Genomic DNA, 16,567 nt, shown 5'->3' with positions numbered 1-16,567 from the left:
GAGTGCGACATTGTGCTCTCAGCACATGTAGGTATAAGAGAGTTAATATAAATAATAATAATAATAATAATAACTAGTATTTATATAGCGCCTTTCTCCCAGTGGGACTCAAAGCGCTTTTTCAGCGCTCGCTCTCGGAATTAACCAAATCGGCAGCTGAATAGTAATAGTTGTTATTATTACCCAATTTAATGGTACTCATTTTATCGACCTCGGAAGGATGAAGGGCTGAGTCGGCCCTGCCGGGATTTGAACCTGTGACCTTGGATCTTTTTAAACAGGCTTTTTTTGTAGTCAGGGCATTTACCAACTGAGCTACCTCACCGTCCCTAAGTGTGTGCCCCTTAGGGACAAGCCAGCAGGCACCTGGAAACTCTCCAATGAAGGATGAATATTGCAGGTCTGTTGTAGAAGATAGGAACACTGAGTGTTAGACAGGCTATTGTGGCCCAATTGTATTTAATCCATACTTAAGTGGGTAATGTTGCCTTTAAATTGGTTTGTTTGTGTAGCAGGAGGCCTAGAATCGAGGTAAGGGTTAATCCTATGCAACTGAGGTATGGAAGGTATATATTTTTTTATTGGTACTATTTCCAGATCAAAAGATATATTCTTGAGCTAATTGCCAGCTTATGGGAGCTGAAAAGTTCCTGTAAGTGATTGGAAGGAGCTGTGATATCTGTGGCTGTCTAATCAAGTGTTCTGTAGTATAATGAAAGCGTTGGACCTTGTGGGGCTTGTGTAGCTGTTGTTATGAGGAACTTGGCGTATGATATAGTAGGTCTGTGCAAACTTTTTGCCTTGTGCTGAGGGGATGTATGTGACCTTAAACCGTAAGTAGGACTGCTTGTATTGCAGAAGTTTAAGGTCTCAGCCGAAGTTAGGTCTCTCGGGAGTTGTGGCAATAGGAAGATTGAGGCTTGCGCAAAAAGGAACTTCTCCCAATCAGCAGCGATCAGATCCCACTGCATCTCTGTATATAGGTATATATATGATATTGAAAAAGGCCCAGTTTGGGTCCGAAACGCGTTGATATAGACAGTCACTGCTCGAGTCTGAAAATAGGGTAAGCCTATTCCTAATAGTCTCAATTTATTTTATCAGTATTGCAGTAGTATGCAATTTTTGTTTTCACAGGTATCAATTATATTGGATATTATATTGGATTTTTCGAGGTTCACTTTTTGGTTCTTTATTTTTAAATTTTTTAACTTAATTTTTTTAAATTTTTACTTTTATTTTTATTATTTTTTTGGGAACACTGGATACAACCTAATTAGGATTCACCACACTAGGAGTCTCCATTTGGACACATTGGATATTCACACTCATCAAGGACACTTATATCTACTTTGGACACTTTATATATATGTCTATATCTATCTCTCTCTCTCTCTCTCTCTCTATATATATATATATATATATATATATATTATATATATATATATATATATATTATATATATTATATATATATATATATATATATTTTGGTCACTTATTTTTATACACAGTTATATTATTTCCTCACAAATTTGATGAAACTTGTCTTGAGGAATTGACCTACCCCTAATCAATTGATCATAATTGGTTTTAATTGTTTTTAATAGTTTTTATCTGTCATTCTGAATTGTGTATAGGGACACTACCATATGTTAAGTTTGTAATAAATTAATTTGTAACTTTGATATTTTAGCATATGTAGATACTTTAGCCTTTTTTAGGTGCTCCCTTCTTCTATTCATTTATCTCCGTATATAGGCCTAACCACCGACTCAGGTACGAGATGCTTACCGCTGTTTTAAGGTTCGGCTGCTTGCCTTCTGTGCGGCTGAGTCTTTGTGGGAAGTCGTAACAATCTTCCGGTTTGCCGCCCCTTCAAGTTTGGAAGTAGGTCTCTCTGTTCCAATCTGGAGCTTTTTATCGCAAGTAGCGATAATCTAGTGTGGTATGGGTGTTTAGGGTATGGAGGGAGAGAGATCAGACAGATTTTGGGGCTAAAATAAAGGTATTAGGGGATTTTTGAAGAGGAGCTCCTACTGCGTTCAACCTAGCTCTTCTCGTGTTGGCTCCACCCCCCGGAAGTAAACTTTTACCACTTGCATATTAGAAGTTGAAACTAAAATGTTTGCACAAGAGCAAAATCAGATGTGCGCTATCCTGAAGGTAGTTATGAATATTAACATTCCAATGTTCTTTACATAAAAGAATATGTTGTTGTATTTTTAATAAGATAAATCTATATATCTGATTAATTAAAAAAAATATTTATACATATATATCTCTATGAATAAATAGGAATATATCATTAAAAATAAAAAGAACATTTTCTTCTATGTGAAGAAAATTGGAATGTAAATTATGTACAGTAAATACACAGAAAAACTAAAATTGAATAAAAATAGTTTTCTTGTTTTCAAGTATTTGAGTGGAAAGGGCTCCAATATGCAAACTGAGTTTCATTGTACATTGAGTCGATTTCTTACAATTGCTCATCTTGTCACTGAAAAGGTTGTGAGACAGGTATGTGTGAAAAGTTGCACCCAAGCTGGAGAATATTTTTACAACATTAGACATTTTTGCTAATGTTTCACCTTTAAAATACAGGTTACTCCCATGGAATGCCAGTATATTTGATATATATGCTTTCATCATTGTTAATAAAGAACAAAATAAACAAAAACAAAAATAATAAAGCAATATGAGTTGGGGGTTGTGGGTATATTTTACATATGTATGTAGTGTGTTATGTCTATGCTTTTTGCGGTAAAATAGTATTTGATATATTTAAAGTAAGTTTGTTCTATAAAAAAAACTTGTTTTTAACTTTTGGCATGTTCTTTTCTTTTTAGGAAGAAGATTTATAGAAGACAGTAGCTGCGGCTTTTTTATTTTACAATAGTGAGGTTTTTTTAACCTTACACTATGTAAAGCGTATTTTAACCTGTTAAGGACCGGGCATTTCAGACAAAAACTTCCCCAAAAGATCAGAGCATTTTTACCATCACTACATTTAACCAGAAATAGAGCCTTTTTTATATTTACCTATCAAAACTATATATTTTTTTTTTAGTAGACAACCCAAAGTATTGATCTAGGCCCATTTTGCTATATGTCATGCCACCATTTCACCGCCAAATGCGATCAAATTAAAAAAAAAAAAAACTTTTTCACAATTTTAGGTTTCTCACTGAAATTATTTACAAACAGCTTATGCCATTGTGGCACAAATGGTTGTAAATGCTTCTCTGGGATCCTCTTTGTTCAGAACTAGCAGACATAAATGGCTTTGCCATTGCTTTTTGATAATTAGAAGGCCGCTAAATGCCGCTGTACACCACTCTTGTATTACGCCCAGCAGTGAAGGGGTTAATTAGGTAGCTTGTAGGGTTAATTTTAGCCTCCCATCTGACACTTCCCACCCCCTGATCTCTCCCTTACCCCCCTCAAACAGCTCTATTTCCTCCCTCACCTTACAATTGTCACCACCATCTTAAGTACTGGAAGAAAGTCTACCAGTATGAAAATAAAAGCCTTTTTTTTTAATAATTTAAAAAAATATATATATTTGCTGCAGTGTAGATTCCCCCTAACCCCCCCAACCTCCCTGACCCCCCCAAAAAAAAGTTCTCTATATTTTCTGTAATGTAGCTGCCCCCCTCAATACACTACCCCCTCCCAGATCCCTTTCTGTTAACAGATCCCACATGGAATCCCCCTCATTGCCACTATACCCTCCTCCCTCCATCCCCCTCAATGACACAGTTTTTGTTCTATACACTGTAGTGTGGCCGAGAGGTTCCACCTACTCCCACCCACCAACGATTGGCACCACCGCCAAGAGTGGCCCTCTCTGCATCGGTAACTCTGCTAATCTATTTCTGCAGTGGCCCACTCGTGAGGCATGCAGAAATAGCGCAATCTCGCTATTTTGAGTGATATCGCGGCAGAGAGAAACCCAGGACTGCAGCGACGTACAGGGTACATCTCTGGTCCTTAAGGGCACCACGACCAGCATCGTACAGGGTATGGCGTTGGTCATTAAGGGGTTAAGAATTTACACCCCTTTAACATTGCATTATTTAATACGTGTTTTAGATCTAATATCGTGACAACACTATACCAAACTTATTCTAAACTTGTTTTGTCTAGTGCAATTTTTATAGAAATGTATCAAAGTAAATTTACCTAGTATTATCAAGAAAATGCAAGTAAGAAATAAAGACAAACATTTTAAAAGTGTATTAAATTTCTATGCTATTTCTAGATATTGCGGTTGTGATTTACTTCCTGCATAGCTCATTAGCGGTGTATTGATATTACGTATAGGTCTATTAAATGCACATACATGTGTAAATGTATATCCCGCACAATACTGACGCACTATTGAATGGTGCTGAAAATAGATTTAATGACTCGACCATATATTAATATAAACATCTGTATTGAACGTGTGCAACATAACAGTTGGAGTGATTCCATATTTTTGATGTTTCCATTTTGTTGTCCAAATAGAATGCAAAACTTGTGGTTGGTTATTGTGATCACTAAAGTCATTGGCTTCATGCATCATATGGGTGACTTTTCCGCTCTCTGCTCAAATCCAATCTGAATTTTTCCAAATATGGAAATGGTTTCTTTGTAATCATTCAGAACTTGAAAAATACATATTAGGAGCCATAAAAAAGAGCCAATAAGCAGGACCGGAAAGATTGGAATAGACCATTATAGCTTTAAAACCAGGATTTGTTTTTCAATTAAATTGCGGTTGTGAATCAGCTACAGCTGGATTCCAGTGTTTCAAAAAATTAATCTTTTATTTTAGTAAATATCCTTGCAAATTTTCTTCACCTTCAGGCAAGGGATGGGCGAATGTGTTTATATTTTAATTTGAATGTTAGAATGACTTTTATTGTCAAAATTCAATTTACATAATCAAATGTTGATAAGATCGAATATTCTTAAAAATTCTATAATTTAATGCTATTTAGTTTTCGAATTCGAATTATAATTAGATTGAATGTCCACATTCGAAATTTCAAATCTAACATTCGATTTAAAAAATACTATGCAGAAGTTCAATAGTTCATGTGGTAGGGAATTTAGTAAATTGATACATAATAGATAAAACTATATCAATTTGAATGTTTCTATTTCGAATATTGCATAATTTGAATATTACATTTAAAGAGAGCAATAGAAATACTATTACCTTAAACAAATGTTAGAATGTTGTACAAACATTCAAAATTCGAAACAAATGAACAAATGTGTAAATATTCTTTTAATTTTTCGAATGTTGCGAAACATTCGTCCATCCCTACTTCACACCTTCGTAAGCCTTACTTTTATGAACATTGTCTACAGCAGAGAGGGAAAATCTAATATCTTTGGTACTCCACACAACTATAACTTTTATCTCAATAAAATGCAGCCCCTCACCTGCTCTATTTCTTAGATCTTATTTGCAGATACATTTGTTTCTTTTACATATTTAAAGGGGGAATCAATGTAAAAGATGTCTCAACATATGATTCAGATACAGCATGTCATTTTAAACAACTTTTCAATTTGCTTCCATTAAAAACAATGTGCACAGTATTTTATATTTACACTTAACATGTGCAAGAATTAACAGACTATACGTATATGCATTTGTGATTGGCTGATTGCTATCACATGGTACAGGGGGAGTGGAAATATACATAACTTTAAAATGTGTTAGAAAAAAATCTACAACTCTTTTAAAATTCAGAGTAAATGCTATTGTATTGTCTTGTTATCTTGCATTTGTTGATTATGCAAATCTACTGTGTTTACTGGTCCTTTAAGTTACCTTGAAATACTGTACTGTTTATCTTTATATCATAAGCAGAATTGCTTTATTTCATGTTAGAATTACATTATAAATTTATGTACACTTGGACTCTTCCCCAAACCCACAGTTTTTTTCTTCATATATAGCAGTTCATATAACGCACACACTCTCTCACATGCAAGTGCAGCCAACAACAATTTAAGCAGTGGCTGCAAGGTAAGTACTGCACATGCACTAGTGACAGGACACTATAACAAATGCATTGGGGATGTTGCTTTCCAGATTTCAGCACCACCCTGCAGCAACTTGGAAGAAGAAAAGAAAAAAACTTGCAGGCTGGGGGGACAACAAGAGGCCTTGTCAGAAAATATTAAAATGTGATTATAATTTTTTTTTTAAAAATCTGAATTTCCCCTACAGTCGTCTTTACTTCTACACAACCAGTTACTTGTGCACCTCCAATTTTCTAAAGTCAGCCATTCCCAAGATACCACTCCCTGGGTTTGCTTCACACTGCAGAGAATTGTTTATATTGCATCCGTTACATTTACATAATGACCCTGTGGCTCTCCATTCATTTGAAATCAAAGTCACCTTTATGACTTTCTTATTAAATGCAAAATAAGCATTTAGCTTGGATTTCCCATTGCTTGAAAACAATGCTGAGCTTTTGAATGATGCTTATTCCTTTTTTACCCTATATACTTCTGTATTCAATGTACCTGGTCAATCTGCAGCCATTGAGAGCTACCTGTTAGGTCTCAGACATTACAATCATTCTGTCACTCAATATGCCATTTAGTTTTGCATTCTGATTAATGAAACTAACTGGAGCTCTGGGGCACTAAAAAAAGCCTTTTAGAAATACCTGAATAAATATAGAAGTATGAACTCACCTATAAGAATATTCCAGAATATTCTATAACCTGTAGCTAGCACATTGATACCTACTTCCAAGAGAAAAATTGTACTAACAATCCACTTCTTGACCACTTGTTCATCTAGCTCCTTAATTCTCTGCTCCACCTGTTCAAACCACTTCAGCTTCCTCTGAAAAGATTAACCTATGGACCTTGCTTCCATTGGACTTACTGATTCAGTGCGACACAGATGTAGGCTTCAAGGTCTATACATCTTTTGTGGTACTAAAGAGAATATCCTAAAGTATTGTCCCTATTGTCCGGGAAAATCCAAAGCTTAGTTGAGAACTTAAGCATTCAACTAAGTTTATCTTTGCCCTCTTTGAGTCCTTATTCCTGTAAACAATCTGTCACCATAAATCAGTACCTACTGAAGCTTTTATTGATTCTGTAATCTTCATGGTCACGTCCTTGCTCTAAAGAACCAAATTCCCATGTTATCCAGTCACGGTTGATCAGTAGGTTCCTGATTTGTATACGTTGAAGCTCACTCATTACATTTCAGTGTAGGTGTTCTCCATTCTGAGAGTCTTTAATTTGATCTAATTGAATTGCCACTGCAGCCTACAACTCCAGGACTACCATGGCTATGCTTTCATAACCCACAGGTCAGTGTTCCTCTGGTCTATTGATAGCTTGGGACACTAATTGTTTTGGGACTTATCTGAAAATAAAATGCAGATCTATCTAATCCACTGGTTTTCAAGCCTGTCCTCAGGCCTCACCAACGGTCCAGGTTTTCAGGATTACCTTGGATGAGAGCAGTTAAAATAACCTGGTTACTAATCAGATGATTATTTACACTGTGCTCTAGTTCTGATAACCTCAAAATGTGGTCTGTTAGGGAGGCCTGAGGACAGGTTTAAAAACCAGTGATCTAATCCCATATCTGCAGTATGCTCTCTGCCTGCTTTAGATACCGCTTATACTACTTATGCAAATTTATTCTCTAAGAAAAGGGCCTAATACCTGTCAGTTCATCATGCTTACCAGCCCAGGATCAAATCAATCTGTTCCAAAGACCTTATTCACATAGGATGGACTTTTCCTCACTCTCTACCTGAAACCAAGGCTATGGAGGAATACATCTAGGATTTATACATCCCACTTTTACTTCAGTGGGTACAGCATTCTTTTATGCTAAATTAAAAGATGGAGGTTTGAGACTCTTCATAGATTATAGAGTTCTGAGACACTTACTGGAACAAACAACTACTCCCATCTTGATCCTCACCTATCATCAGAAACTCACATAACCACCAACTAAAGGCCAGAAAAACGCACTGGGCACTATTTTTCTTACATACGATGATAAAAGATCTGGCCTGTAATACTTTCTTATACATATCAGTATAAATGTTTTTCTGACCATTGAAGATTGCAGTATCCACACTTTCAGGAAGGTAACCAGGTATGGTTACCTACTTGTTACATATACCTCTCAAAAAACCCTTGCACAAGCTGGGAACTAGGTATATTGGCCCCGCCACAATTTTTTAACAGATTAACATAAACTGCCTCTAATCCAATAAAAAACACTAATAGCATGACCAGCTGAGTAAGTAGCATTGCTGATTTATGTAAGCTGCAGTTTCCACTCTGGACCAGCAGTTCTCTGCAGCTCCTGAGCAGTACTTAAACTATGTTTTTAACCCATTTGCATGATTTAAATTATGGCATTGCATTTTTTCCAGATATTAATGCTTGAAATTTGATTTAGTAGTGAAATATGTAATGATCACTTCCACAAGACAATCTGAAATTCCATTAGATGGGCATTTGAGTATGCTTGGACCTTTCTATGGACACAGGATATGGAAGCCCATTCTCAGAACTGTATAAATCTTTTTTTTTTTCTTTTTTTTTAGTTGAGGTAATATATGGCAAGATTTTTATGATTAAACTTCTCTGATAGAACATTATTCTTAAATTCTCTAGCATGTAGTGAAATATCATGCCAGCCCTTGCATTGGCAGAACTTACTTACATAGAAGTAATTAAGTTCTCTAGAATGCAGAAATGTTAGCATTGTTTTACAAACCAAATTGTGCTGTTTTTAGCATGATTTAACTTGTATTCTCTTCTATTTTTTATCAGTGCATTGATTATTTTGAGACAAACTTGCAAAGCTTACATTTCGCAAGATAAAATATTAAGACCTGGGGATAAGCCATCAAGGCTAGATCTTACAGATAGCTTTGAGAATAAAGGTCCAATCTTATAGGAAGACATCATGAGGGCAGATTGACATCATCTGTGGCTATGCTGTACAATAATAATCACTAATGCCTTCTTCTGATGGGGGGGGGGGATGTACATTAGAATGAAAATTCAAGAAAGCTCTAAGGCATCCGCTATGGCTGTTGGAGTATCTCTGGATCTGGCACTATAATAATGTAGCTTGGCATTCTAGCGAAAGGCTATGACAATCTGCTTAAATACTTTGACACAAAGCCCACTTATCCAAATCTAGGAATTTTGGACTGAGAAAGTCTGCCTCACAGTTGACCTACTACTTAATGTGAATTCTGATAGGACAACCTTATAAAGTTTCATCCATCTTATGATCTACAATACTTCTTTCATAGAAGACAAATCTGCATTTCTCCATGATTATTGACATATGCTTGAGCGAGCTCTTCAAAGAAGATCAGGGTTCCAGAATATTGATCAGTAAAATCTCATCCTGAGGTGACCAAACTCCTTGCACTCTGAAGCTACTAAAATATTCCCTGGTCCAACAGACTAGCATTTGTGAAAACCATTGTCCATGCCAGTCTTAAATAAAGACCCTAGAGTTATAGACAGGTATAAAAGCCAGCAAACCAGGTAATCTCTTGTCTACTAATCCAAACATATTCCCTAACATATATCTTCAAAATCCTTATCCCATTGATAAAGAAAGGACAACTGTGTAAGGAGAACCACATCCAAAATGTCAACCATTAGCCCCACAACCTCCATGGGACAAGCAACGTCCCACAGCTTTCTAAAGTTTCTCCCTGCTTGCTAACATCAGAGACAGTGTCATAAACAGAGTTTATTTAAAACCCTACAAACCATACCTGAGTGCTGGGAACCAAATGTATTGATACATATGCATACAGATAGACAGGAGATATATAACAATAAAACGGCAAAAGACTGAGCTTTGAACAAAAAAAGTGATGCATATGGAGAAAAGTAAATTATGATGGGAACCATGCAGTTTAAGTTAAGATATTAGTATTGTGGTGTTAATTAAAAAATTTTTTATTTTCAACAACCTGAAGTATAAACAACTTGATGGTTAATAACAGCAGATGGCAGGCTCTAAAATAAGGAAATCACAAGTAGTATTTTTAGCAAAGTTTAATTGTATGTCATTGCTTTCCAGGGCATAGATAACATGAAGTAATAAGCACAGCCTTCTTGTTCAACCAGTTCTGAAGTGGCACATTCAACACATTTAATAGAACGTATTTATTATTATTTTTCTTTTTAAACAAGATGGCTGTAAAGTTGTGAAAAACATTATACTGGTTGGCCCATGGCCCATCTTAAAGAATTTGAACTATTGGTACAAAATAAAAATATCAGATGCAGCACTGTACACACAGGATGCACATGAGTATGACATCAAAGCAAGCAGGTAGAATCTTTTTTTACACACACTTATAAGTCTTTAGTTGTGCAGCACATAAATCATGTATAATTCTAAATAATCCTCATAGAGGGCAGAATATGTTCACCATTGCCAAGATTGAGTGAAGGGTATTGTATTCTCAGATTTGTCTTTGTCTTGCAGCTACCTAATGCAATTGTCTTTTTCTGCTCTATCGGTTTTGTGACTTCTATTAAACAAAATTACATTGACTTTTAAACATTTTTTCACATATTAAACATATATTTGAAATATTTTCTTTTAGTGAATACTTACACTTGGATTCAAAAGAGGCTGGATTTAAAGACTGCACTTGTAGACACATTAACTCTTCAAATGACCATTAGTGCCCCTGTATTTCCTGCAACATCATTTAATGACCTTTGACCCTCAATTACATTTTTACACTACTGAAAATGCATTTTTCAAGTGGCTAAACACTTTTGCAGCATTAAAAAGATCAAAACACAACATATTACTGACTATTCTATGTACTAATCAACTCTTGAAAATATTAATAAGAAAATAGGTATCCATAATCCACTTTTATTCTTCCGCAATTTTACTAATAAAAATATCCACATAGATAATACTATAATATTCCCTGGTATGTGCTTGCACTTTTTAACTGATTGTTCATTAATTGTGCCAATTATATTTAAAAGACTATTTTAACAAAGAAATTGCAATGTACACCCATCATTTTAAGCTATGCTTATTTTAAAAATGCTATAAGATTTGCTGCATTTAATTAATTTTAATACTGAAGAAGTTTACACATAGAACAGCAGATGCTTAAATATTTTTAGAGTTAAAACCTCATTTTGCTTTACTGGTTTATTCATGTCTTTCTGCATCTCAATGATGACATTTACAAGATTTGAAAGTTTGATGGGAAGCGAGCATCGCTCATGCACATGCACAGGAAGTGATCTTAAAGCCATGCCCTTTGTAAGTGCGCCATTGGAGGTTTGCAAACCATTAACATATATCTGTTAGTTTTACAAGGTTTCCAATAGGATAACAGACCTTCTCATTTGGCTATCCTGAGGAAATCAAGCTTAGAGACCATCCAGATTATAATCATTTCAAGCCTGATTATAATTTTGGTTTTATGATTCAATATTTTTCATTTATATTTTTATTGTTCATTATTTACAAATCATATTACGATTGAAAAATAAATGTATGGCAGATAGATGGGCACAAGTAGTTATAGGTTGTAAGTTTTTTTTTATTTAGTAGGTCAAAAATATTCCCTCAAATAAATATAAAATATTAACCTCGCTGTGAATTACTAAGCATGTATTGGAATTTTTGTTTTTAATTTTTTTTTTTCCCAAGGAAAAAAAAAAGCAAAGCAACTTGATTTCCTAATGAACTTGATATTTTTCTAGTGACAGTTTCTAAAATATATACATCTTTAACATACAAATTATTTAACATGCTTGGTTCAGCTACAATTTATAATCTAATTTGCATGTTTCTCAACCCATAATATTATTTAATATACACTGCTGACAAGCATAGAAGAAATGTCTATATATTCCCTTAGACATTTATATTCATACAGGACACCTCTGTACTTGCTTTCTTATTATTAAAACAACATGTTTAAAATGAATTCTTTAGTTATCTTCTAAGATTTTTTTTCCAAATATAATGAAATTAGCAGAAAACAAAACACATTTCGGAACAGATGACAGTGTTAATTAGGTAAATATGAGATTTGCACGAACTGTATCCATGTGAAAGGAAAGAAACCGCAACAAGTACTTTTTTTATTTCTGCCATAATAAAGGACTCTAAGACTTCATTAAAATAAATACAACATCAGGAGAAATTACACATATAAACAAAAAAATGAAGATGGAACTCAATGGAATTTAAAACCACTGCACTTTGTTCTTACGATTGTGAAGTAAGCAGCATTTAAAGCAGTGGGGCCAAGTGAATGATTTTGTCCGATAAGTCAGACAGCTTAGTGGGGCAAGGGAACTAAAATATCAACATAATTGATAGGGAAGAAGCCTGACTGGCCATGAAGCATCCCTTCATACCAGTTTTCATCAATTTGATTGGTGAGAGTAATGATGTCTCCCTCTTTGAAGCCAAGCTCTCCTTCATTTTCTGGATCAAAGTCATAAAGAGCCCGACAACAAGGTTGGTCCATGGGAGCGCCTGAAACAACAATATAAAATAGGTAGGTTACTCATATGCATGTATGTGTGCATATTATTTATTTTATATGTGCGTGCATGTTTTACCAACCTCCAACTGTCACCAGTTTGTCACAGGAATGGTTAACCAACCCTTTCCACCTTATCCAGTTTGTCACAGTCTAGCCACTCCAGGCAAGCCTGTCACTTAGTTCAGTGGGTGCAAGGGTTAACAAACACTCTCATTTGTACGAGACATATAAAAATGCTCAAACTCCACTTTAATGCCACCCAAAGTAAACTATCTCTGCTGCCACCACCTTATGATTATTGAATGGGAAATACTTAGGAAAAATACAGCACACATACATTTATAAGCAATCCAAGTGGGACATCATGAGAATTATTTTGATACCAAACATGACATGTTTGTCATATTTGGTCATCCAGTAACATAAATATTAATATATCCTAGAGGTTAGTGTCATCAGAGGGACACTGTTTTCTGTCACCCTGGGTTGACATTTTTGAGTGATAAGGCGCTGCACATAGGAAGGCACAATCCTCCTCGCTGGTTATTTTGCTCTCAGCAGAGGAAATAACCAGCGAGGAGGATTGTGCCTTCCTATATGCAGCGCCACACCACAGAGCTTGGGTGAGACCGCTCATAGAGTGCATACTGTTTCATACTAATGGCTGTGCTATATAAACCGGCGAATTTGATCCTAGAGTGCCGGTGTATGTTTTTTTGCCTTCATGCACTATACACAAGATTGACCCATTTTGTTTGATTGTTTTGCTACCCATTCAACTTACAGCTGCCTGAACTGCCTATCCTTGCTAAGCTTTGCACTAACATAGCCATTAACAGTGCGCGTGTGGGAATGAGCATGATAAGTCTTAACCAATTGCTTTAACACCTGACTGCATCCATCTATCATTTATTTAATAAAAAAAAGCCTGCATTTACTCAGACCACATATTGTGCCAAATGCCATATCATTTATTGCCATGAAAGGCTCTTTTGGTCACGGACTGACGTCATATTTTTAATATAACTGGGGACACCCAGTCTGGATGTTATTAATATCTTGCATCTATGTCTTTTGTTTATTATTTCTGGGCGCTTGATCTGGAGTGAACCCTAGTCCCGTGCATTCCCTGTTAAATCTTATGTTTTGTACACACTAATTTTTATATATATATATATATATATATATATATATATATATATATATATATATATATATATATATATATATATATATATATAAAAGTGATATCCTTGGCGTGATATCCAGTGGCGTATTTAGGTTTTGTGCTGCCCTAGGCACTCAAAATTCTGCTGCTAACCTACCCAAGGTTTTAGGCCTTTTGTTTTTTTTGTTATTTTTATTGTTATTTTTTTTTTGTTATTGAAAGGAATCTGTTCATATTTTACAACAATCTTTTGCAAATGTACCATCTTGAAACATCAAGGAATATGGCCTTTTTTTGCCATACTAATTTTTGCTCGGGGAGTAATGTGATTTTTTTTTTTTCATGGCATTTCCAAAGTAAATGTTGACTAGGACTTACAAAACACTTGCATACACACATACACATATATAAACACACACACACAGTCACAGATACATACACACAGAGAGTTAAACACATACACACTGTCACACGTGCACACCTATACACACACACATATTATATTTATATATACACACATACATACATACAGTACAGGCAGACAGAGACACACAAGCACATCGATTGCTGCAATATATATATTAAAAAAACAAAAACAGATTTCTTGAAACAATACTTTTCAAACAAACAGAACTAAAGGCAATAGCTAGCTGAATAAATTAAAGCTTCAGAGCTGGCTCTAAACTGTAAGATTCATGGGCAGTCTCTTATTATACTCCCTAAAATGTAAGCTCCTTGGCTAAAATCTCCCATTATATACCTGTTTAATACTTTTAAGCAAGCAACGTGACTGAAACACTGCATGACAGGAAATAGTGCGGCCATCTAGTGCTCTTGCTGATGTATAACATTGTTGCAAAACTTCTATTATATAGTGTTGCAGACATGTGCACACACCTGAGCTTATATTTCTGCTTTTCAACAAAGATGAGATGAGAAAGAGAGAAGAGAGAGAAGATAGAAGAGAGAGAAAAGATAGGAGAGAGGAGAGAGGGAGGAGAGAGAGAAGAGAGAGAAAAAGATAGAAGAGAGAGAGGAGAGAGAGAAGAGAGGGGAGAGAGAGAGAGAGAGGAGAGAGAGAAGAGAGAGAGAAGAGAGAAGATAGGAGAGAGAGAAAAGATAGTAAAGAGAGAAAAAGATAGAAGAGAGAGAGGAGAGAGAGAGAGAGAGAGGAGAGAGAAGAGAGAAGAGGAGAGAGAAGAGAGAAGAGAAGAGAGAGAGAGAGTTTCTCAGATTGAAGTGAAAACTTTATTGTTATTGTACAAAATAAACCTGGTTTATTTTCAAATTATATTACGTATTGGAGCTATATCTAATGATCTTGAAATCCAGGACTATAACAAGTAATCTATATTGGACTCAAAATATATACTCCTAAACTACTAGGCAGGATAAAATGTTACTAGCCACTGATCCCACCTATCACCTTCCCACAAAACAGCCATGGCCCAAACCTTTCTTTGCATATGTTTAGCCATTGTGAAACACCTTATTGTTAAGTAATTTTTAATGTGTGTTATTTTAAACCATAACAAACTAACGGCGAGATTACGAGTTTTGCGTTAGCCTTAAAAAGTAGCGTTGAGAGGTCCCAACGTTGCTTTTTATCTAACGCTGGTATTACAAGTTTGGCAGGTAGAGGCTCACCGCTCACTTTTCAACTGCGACTCAAGGCTACCGCAAGTCCCCTAATCTGCCGCCCCCAACGTCACCGCTACTATATTAAATGTATTAACCCCTAAACCTAACTCTAACCCTAAACCTAACACCCCCTAACTTAAATCTATTTTTAATAAATCTATTAAAATTACTATAATTAAATAAATTATTCCTATTTAAAACTAAATACTTACCTATAAAATAAACCCTAAACTAGCTACAATATAACTAATAGCTATTTTAGGATTTATTTTTATTTTACAGGCAACTTTGTATTTATTTTAACTAGACACAATAGTTATTAAATAGTTATTAACTATTTAATAGCTACCTAGCTAAAATAAATACAAAAGTACCAGTAAAATAAATCCTAACCTAGTTACAATTACACCTAACACTACACTATCATTAAATAAATTACCTAAACTACCTACAATTAATTACAATTAAATACAATAAACTAAATTACGAAAAAAAATAAACACTAAATTACAGAAAATAAAAAAAATTACAAGAAGTTTAAACTAATTACACCTAATCTAATTCCCCTAATAAAATAAAAAAGCCCCCCAAAATAATAAAATTCCCTACCCTACACTAAATTACAAATAGCCCTTAAAAGGGCCTTTTGCGGGGCATTGCCCCAAAGTAATCAGCTCTTTTACCTGTAAATGTAAATAGGTGTCGGCGATGTTAGGGCAGGCAGATTAGGGGTTAATAAAAATTAACTAGTGTTTGCGAGGCGGGAGTGCGGCGGGTTAGGGGTTAATACATTTATTAAAGTAGCGGCGATGTCCGGTCGGCAGATTAGGGGTTAATAAGTGTAGTTAGGTTGCGGCGACATTGGGGGCGGCAGATTAGGGGTTAATAAATATAATGTAGGGTTAGGCAATGTTGGGGGCAGCAGATTAGGGGTTCATAAGTATAATGTAGGTGGCGGCGGTGTCTGGAGCGGCAGATTAGGGGTTAAAAATATAATGTAGGTGGCGACGATGTCGGGGGCAGCGGATTAGGGGTTAATAAGTGTAAGATTAGGGGTGTTTAGACCCGGGGTTCATGTTAGGGTGTTAGGTGCAGACATAAAATTAATTTCTCCATAGGAAACAATGGGGCTGCGTTAGAAGCTGGATGCTGCTTTTTTGCAGGTTTTAGTTTTTTTTACAGCCAGC

At 35.3% G+C, this 16,567-nt stretch overlaps 1 protein-coding gene across 1 annotated transcript in view; it reads right to left on the bottom strand.

Annotated features, from left to right (window-relative positions):
• Positions 1-9,971: 9,971 nt before the first annotated feature.
• The window catches only part of SH3GL2 (SH3 domain containing GRB2 like 2, endophilin A1), a 462,830-nt gene continuing 456,234 nt past the window's right edge, over positions 9,972-16,567 (bottom strand). The window contains exon 9 of the mRNA XM_053702641.1: positions 9,972-12,561. Coding sequence (XP_053558616.1) covers positions 12,362-12,561 — 200 coding nt within the window. The 3' untranslated portion in view covers positions 9,972-12,361. The remainder of the gene's footprint in view (positions 12,562-16,567) is intronic.

This window comes from Bombina bombina, chromosome 2 (genome assembly GCF_027579735.1).
Source record: "Bombina bombina isolate aBomBom1 chromosome 2, aBomBom1.pri, whole genome shotgun sequence".
Lineage (NCBI taxonomy): Eukaryota > Metazoa > Chordata > Amphibia > Anura > Bombinatoridae > Bombina > Bombina bombina.
This window is presented reverse-complemented; position numbering and strand designations above follow the sequence as displayed.